Source organism: Ovis aries, chromosome 11 (genome assembly GCF_016772045.2).
Source record: "Ovis aries strain OAR_USU_Benz2616 breed Rambouillet chromosome 11, ARS-UI_Ramb_v3.0, whole genome shotgun sequence".
NCBI classification, from domain to species: Eukaryota; Metazoa; Chordata; class Mammalia; order Artiodactyla; family Bovidae; genus Ovis; species Ovis aries.
In genome coordinates, this window is record NC_056064.1 from 41114560 (window position 1) to 41122296 (window position 7737).

The following is a 7737-nucleotide window of genomic DNA, read 5'->3' on the forward strand; positions in this document are numbered from 1 at the left end:
AAACCTCTCTTCTTAAAATTCCCTTCCCGGGACGGGCTTCCCTTCCCGGGACGGAGCTCCCTCCCCACCTCCTTTGTCTCCTTTTTCGTCTTTTATATTTTTTCCTACCTGATTTTGAAGACAATGGTCTGCTCTTCTGGTTGCCTGATGTCCTCTGCCAGCCTACAGAAGTTGTTTTGCGGAGTTTGCTCGGCGTTGAAATGTTCTTTTGAGGAATTTGTGAGGGAGAACGTGATCTTCCCGTCCTATTCCTCCGCCATCTTTTCCAGAAGGGGGATTTAAAAGAAGGAGCTACACATGTATACCTGTGGCAGATTCATGTTGATGCATGGCAAAACCAATACAATATTGTAAAGTAATTAACCTACAATTAAAATAAATAAATTTATATTAAAAAAATAAAAGGATTACTTCACTCTGTATAATCGGCTCCAGTTTCATCCATCTCATCAGAACTGATTCAAATGAATTTCTTTTTACAGCTGAGTAATACTCCATTGTGTATATGTACCACAGCTTTCTTATCCATTCATCTGCTGATGGACATCTAGGTTGTTTCATGTCCTGGGTATTATAAACAGTGCTGCGATGAACATTGGGGTACATGTGTCTCTTTCAATTCTGGTTTCCTCGGTGTGTATGCCCAGAAGTGGGATTGCTGGGTCATAAGGTAGTTCTATTTGCAATTTTTTTTTTTTTAAATTTTAAAATCTTTAATTCTTACATGCATTCCCAAACATGAATCTCCACACTGTTCTCCATAGTGGCTGTACTAGTTTGCATTCCCACCAACAGTGTAGGAGGGTTCCCTTTTCTCCACACCCTCTCCAGCATTTATTGCTTGCAGATTTTTGGATCGCAGCCATTCTGACTGGTGTGAAGTGGTACCTCATTGTGGTTTTGATTTGCATTTCTCTAATAATGAGTGATGTTCTCCAAAGAAGACATACGGATGGCTAACAAACACATGAAAAGATGCTCCAGGGGATCTTTTGGACCCAGGGATTGAAGCTGCATCTCCTGTGGTTCCTGTATCACAGGCAGATTCTTTACCACTGAGTCACCCGAGAGTGCATATAAATATCAATTACACCTAAGTTGATAATGGTTCTACTCACATTCTCTATTTCCTTATTTTTCTCCTTCAAATGACCATTCTAAAATAAATAAATTAAATAAAATAGGGTGTTAAAGTCTCTGCTATAACTGTGGTTTTATAAATTTTAACTATGTATAAAAGGTTTTTTGCACTTAGTTTCAACACAGCTCGAAAGCATTTATGATAAAAAGAAAGTTACAATTTATATAGACATAAATTCATATACAGTAAGAAGTCACAAAGTGAAGACAAGAACAGGTGTTAGAGATTTTGATCTAATTGGGCCACAGTTCTACAGCCATTTGTTTGTTTGGAGATGGCTGGTGTTCTGCCTGAAGGCAGGAAGACAGCTAGGAAATACCCCTCCTCCTTAGAATGATCAAAATGTGTTTTGAGGAAGTAGTTTTAAAATCATAATTACATTATACGATTACTCACACTCTACTTCCTTCTGATTCACTCCATCACTTTGTCTTATGCAGTTGTAAATTATACACTATCCCGTGAATTTTCATACATGACACGTTTTATTTCTAAGAATCAATCTCTATACTTTACCTGTCTTCAACAGAATGATTTCTCTTTCTCGTCAACATCACCAATACACTCTGCCTGACATGTGTCTTCCTTTTGAATCCAAGATTTCATTGTGAGTTACATTGTGATGGGAATTGGTTCACATTTGACTTAATGCTTCCCAAAAGGACCTTGCAGAGTGGTCCTGTAGTAAAAAGGAAGCTCTTGTTTTCTCTCAATAAACTTGCAGGCAAGGAGAGGAATCTACTTTTGGCGGTGGGGGGCGGAGTCATTATTTAGCATTTTCTCTAATACAGGGTTTGATTGCTATGTAAAGTCAGTTTTCTTTGTTCACATGACAGAAATACAAGTTTATCTCCAGTTCATGATCAACACTAACAAAATAAAGGGCCAAAAATGTTTCTGATACCAAATGTTTATGGCCACGTAGTTGTTCCATCACACAGAACTCACTGCAAAGGCCAGGTCATGCACAGCAGTCGTGAGATTAGGAGCTTGTCCCCATGAACTAGAGTAGACATTTGATCATCTGCCTGAATGTCAAGGTAATAGGCACAGAATCTGGAGAGTCTCTGTGGTACTCAGTTTAAACTGCTTCTTTTAAAACAGTTTTTTGGTGGCACGATCAATGGGATGGACAAACACAGCGACAGATCAGAGCCAGTCCAGATGCTGTGGTCAAAAGAAATGAAAAAAAAAAAGATGAATACACTGGAATACTGGTGGTTGACTCGGGGCTGGGGTGAGGAATGAAGTTCAACAACAAGAAAATCCTTAATGTTGGGAGACACCAGGCAGTCTGGCAGCAGTCTGGGCAGCAGCTGGGCCCCAGCTCCACAGCTGGGGACACAGCAACTGGAACTGTAGCAACAGGGGGTAGCAACAACTTGAGATGCGGCTGCTGGATGCATGGCAGCTGGGGTGACAGCAGGTGGTCTGGCAGCAGCTGGGGTGGCAGCAGGTCTCCTGGCAGAGACTTTGGCCACAGCCCTGGTCAGAGCAGATGGAGCTACAACAGGAGCTGACCATGGTGTCAGAGGGTGTGGGTTCTGGGTTTCCAGGAGAGTGAGGTTTTCCCAAATCCTGCTGTATACCCTGATGAGGAGATGTCATCATCATGCCCAAGATTATTTTCTAGCTGCTGTTTATCATGTTTAATGGGAAATTATCAGACATTTTGAAGCGGCATCTGGTTAGCTTTGGTATTTAAAGAGTATGCTTACTTATCTTTATTTAATCATTTATGCCTGAAAAGGAGCATTTGCCTTTCTTTTCTTATTTTATCTTCATCCCATCTGCTCCCTCTTATACTTTCCAAAATGTGTTATTTGATACTCTGAACATTATCATTCTTTAGCCTTAATGACGTGTAACTTCTTGTACCCAAAACAGACACACAATAACAATTCTTGCTATTTGGACAATACTTAGATCCAAATATGGATAAGCTAATGCACCAAAATTCAGACCTCAATATACTATAGCAAAGTGGCTGGTGGCAAAATCAGCATATAACACACTCATAACTTATGAAGAAGCTAAGCAATATAACTGGATTTAAGGCACATGGCTTCAGATTGTTTAAAATAAAAGTGGTCACTGTTTCAAACCAACATCCCAACATCCCAATTACTCAGCCCTATTACAAATTACTGCTAGTTCAAGTTCCAAGCTAGTAAACGTGGAGTTCTCCTTTATTCAAGTGAGTCCATGTTGATTCCCATCGTTTAAGAGCCATTCTCAGGACAGAGGCGCAGAAGGGAAAGATAATATTCAACCCATCCCACTTCTGCTATGATTCCATTCTGACTGAATGAACAGCAGCAGATTATTTGACTGGATGAACTGGTAGTGCTATTACCCATATACTGGATCTACTAACCGGGGGTTTATACAACTTTGCCACCAAGACCAGGATGCCCAGCAGCAGAGGCATCAGAAATCCATAATTGCAGTTAAGTCAGAGCCAATGAAGTATCAGGAGCCACAGTGTTAATCAGTGAAATAAATGTGCTCTTTCTTTCAAAATGTTACGAATATGGAAATTGCTAAGTATCCAAAATATTATGCTTTGTTCCACTGAGTCATTGTTGTCCCTTTTGTTCCTGCATGTATAATTTATTGACATTTGTATATTTTATTGGCTTATAACATTGAGTTTTGCTTGTAACATATTATATTTAGATTTCTGTATACACTACGGAATGATCATCATCAAAGGTATGGTTTCCTTCACCATACATTTGTCCACTTTACCCACTTTGCCATCCTCCATAGCCTTTCTTTGAAACTACAATTCAAAGAAAAATATTTTAGTTGTCAAATTAACAGCTTTGAAACGTTTCCCTTTGCTGTTAAATACATTAATAAAGATAGCGTCCCCAGATCAAGTTTGTTATCGGGTCTGTCAACAGATTTGGAGTTAAGCAAGGAAAGATAATGTTTAATATAGTGAGTTCAGTTCAATTTAGTTCGGTTGCTCAGTCATGTCCCACTCTTTGCGACCTCATGAACTGCAGCACACCAGGCTTCCCTGTCCATCAACTCCCAGAGTTTTCTCAAACTCATGTCCATTGAGTCAGTGATGCCATCCAACCGTCTCATCCTCTGTCATCCCCTTCTCCTCCTGCCCTTGATCTTTCCCAGCATAAGGGTCTTTTCAAGTGAGTCAGCTCTTTGCATCAGGTGGCCAAAATATTGGAGTTTCAGCTTCAACATCAGTCCTTCTAATGAACATCCAGGACTGATCTCCTTTAGGATGGACTAGCTGGATCTCCTTGCAGCCCAAGAGACTCTCAAGAGTCTTTTCCAACACCACAGTTAAAAAGAATTAATTCTTCTGTGCTCAGTCTCTTTTTTTTTAGGAAATGAGATACCAAGTGGAAAAGCTTCCTACTCATAGATTTATCAATCATTGAATTTTGTGTGGAATAGATGAAAGCCTTGTTAAAAAGTAACTTTAATTCAGAATGTATTAAAATATGAGTTGAATTCATCACTTTTATTTCACCTATCTTGAGGGGTGAATCCCAATATAAGCAGCTCCAAGAGGAAAATGTAGGTGGGGACAACGGCTCTGAAATTTTCTACAAATTATCCTCAACTGACTGGTGACAAAAGGATGAATTCTGTCTTGAGAAATGATGATTCACACTTAAATAAGGGTATGGATGTTGATGGTTTCTCCCGTTTCTGGAAATAAGTTCCTATGGTTTAATATTAACTAGGAGAATAATCCTATTTTCAGAACAGTTAGGGAACACATCCTCCTTAGGCAATTTTCCATGGATCATGAAAAAAGTTATAAATAATAACAAGGAAAATTCTGTTCATTGGTCCTAAATTTGGGAACCGGAGTATAAAAGGTCTGGTAGAGAAGAAGAGGTATTCAGATTCTGAGAAATTTGTCTCTGCTCAGAAGCCACCCCTCCACACCTGACACCATGACCCATTCCTGCTGCTCCCCTTGCTGTCAACCTACCTGCTGCAGGACCACCTGCTGCCGGCCCACCTGCTGTGAGTCCAGCTGCTGTCGGCCCTGCTGCCCCCCAACTTGCTGTCAAACCACCTGTTGCAGGACCACTTGCTGCAAACCTACTTGTGTGACCACCTGCTGTCAGCCCACCTGTGGTGGGCCCAGCTGCTGCCAGCCTTGCTGTCTCCCTGCCTGCTGTCAGACCACGTGCTGCAGGACCACCTGCCTCAAGCCTATTTGTTCGACCACCTGCTGCCAGCCCACCTGCTGTGAGTCCAGCTGCTGTCAGCCTTGCTGCCCCCCAACTTGCTATCAGACTAGTGAAAACACCTGCTGTAGGACCACCTGCTACAAACCTACCTGTGTGACCACTTGCTGCCAGCCCACCTGCGGTGGGTCCAGCTGCTGCCAGCCTTGTTGCCACCCTGTCTGTCAGACCACCAGCTGCAGGACCACCTGCCTCAAGCCTGTTTGTGCGACCACCTGCTGCCAGCCCACCTGCTGTGAGTCCAGCTGCTGTCGGCCCTCCTGCCCCCAAACTTGCTGTCAAATCACTGAAACCACCTGCTGCAAACCTACTTGTGTGACCAGCTGCTGTCAGCCCACCTGCTGTGGATCCAGCAGCTGTGGACAACCCTGCGGTGGTTCTAACTGCTGTCAGCCAGCTTCCTGTGCACCCGTGTACTGCCATAGAACCTGCTACCACCCCACATGCTACTGCCTGCCTGGCTGCCAAGCCCAGAGCTGTGGATCCAGCTGCTGCCAGGCTTGCAGCCACCCTGTCTGCTGTCAGACCACCTGCTGCAGACCTACTTGTGTGACCATCTGCTGCCAGCCCACGTGCTTTGGGTCCAGCAGTTGTGGACAAATATGCAGCAGATCCAGCTGCTGCCAGCCTTGCTGCCGCCCTGTCTGCTGTAGGACCACCTGCTGCCACCCCAGCTGTGTGTCCACCTGCTGCCAGCCTTCCTGCTGCTGAAAATCTCACCGAAGAACCACCATCTCACAAATCAACCTTGCTGTTCCTAGGACAAATTCACTTCCAAATGATGCTGAAAGCCAGCAGTCTATTACCAATTTTTTTTCTTGTTCATCTGCCTATATAAAAGCTTATGAATCAGCTTGATGGAATTTAGAGGACCTCACCCTGATTCTCCCCTTCTTATCTGAGTGGGTGATGTGCCAGCTTCCTGCATCATTATAATGGAGCATCTTGGCTTTGACTTTGAAATCTAGATCTTCACCTTCTCTCTACATGTATTTTAGGGGAAAAATCCTCATGACTTTTTCTTTAGTTTCTGATACTTATCTTCATAACAGTCTCCATAATCATGTATCTTTTCAATATACTGATTATTTTTATATCTAACTTTATTCTTTTTCATAATCACTTTGAGTTGTCTCTCTAGATGCAGGGAATTTTTTTCTAAATAAATCTTGTGCCACTATTCATCCCATACTGTGTTTTTGGTTATGATACAGCATCAGGAGAAAGAAACAGCAACTTACTCCAAAGTAGTCTTGCCTGGGAAATCCCATAGACAGAGGAGCCTGGAGGGTTATAGTCCATGGAGTCGCAAAAGGGTCAGACCTGACTTGGCCACTAAACAACAACAGAATTCATGATGTAAGGCTGAGCTCATACAATCCCCCACAAATTATTTTTTCCATTTCTCATGTGAGAAAATCTTCAACTTGATAAACTGTCTCAAAGTGAACGCATGCCACTATTATCAGGTTAAGAAACAGAACTTAAGCCCAACCCTTTCAAATATAACTCTCAATAGTACAGAATCGGTCACTTTCCTTTTATATTATGATTGTCACGCTCATCCATGTCATTTTCGGGTAGTTCATTCATTCTCCTTGCTGTATAGTCATCCAGTGATTGAATATGACACATTTTATTTATTTACTGTTGATATATATGTGGGTTGGTTGCAGTTTGGGGATAATAAAAGTAATGTTGTTATGAACTGGTCCTCTGGTGCACATAGATAAACATTTCTGTTGGATAAATATCTACAAGTAGAGCTGCTTGGTCAAAGTGTTTATACTGTCCTCTGTAGAGGTCTTTCCCACTTTTATTATATTTCTTCTTTTAGTTACTCGATAGTTTATGCTATTATAGAGTACAACTTAAAATTTTAATTTCTCAGTATTTCTGACATATATAAGAGTAGTTAATTTATGTATGCTGATATTATAACCAAACTTCCTAATTATTTCTAAATGTTTACCAATCGATGGGCTTAAAAAATCTTTTTTACATACATAGTCATATCAACTGCAGTTGACAGGATTTCCCCTCTAAAGTTGAACTTACAGACATAAATAGGACTAGAACCAATTTATACAAAGGCACTTTAGAGAGAAAATGTGATATCAAGACTAGCAGAATTTCCTCAAGCTTGCAGGGGATTTGAAAAATGAATGTGTGTTTCTTCAGTGGGGATGGGACAGCTGGCTATGGAAGGTCAGAGTCAGGAGAGGCACACATACAAGGTTTGGCAGTGCACAGGCACGAGGGACCCTGCTCCTGAGTCTTCCAGCCCCTTAGGAAAGACCACGTGTTTGACATGAGTGCATGGGATACTATTCAACAGTTTGTTGTTCCTAATACTTA

General features: G+C 41.7%; 1 protein-coding gene across 4 annotated transcripts; it reads left to right on the forward strand.

Annotated features, from left to right (window-relative positions):
- Positions 1-5079: 5079 nt before the first annotated feature.
- LOC101115634 (keratin-associated protein 9-2) lies at positions 5080-6090 on the forward strand. 4 transcript variants are annotated; one of them, XM_042255940.1, is made up of 5 exons: positions 5080-5141; positions 5214-5249; positions 5349-5501; positions 5691-5951; positions 6054-6090. In XM_042255940.1, the coding sequence occupies exons 1-5, from the start codon at positions 5080-5082 to the stop codon at positions 6088-6090; spliced, it is 549 nt and encodes a 182-aa protein (XP_042111874.1). The 4 variants fall into 4 exon arrangements, with proteins under 4 accessions (XP_042111874.1, XP_042111873.1, XP_042111875.1 ...); XM_042255939.1 differs by lacking the exon at positions 5214-5249 and having other exon boundaries at positions 5080-5156; positions 5328-5501; XM_042255941.1 differs by having other exon boundaries at positions 5214-5384; positions 5703-5951.
- The last annotated feature ends 1647 nt before the right edge of the window (positions 6091-7737 follow it).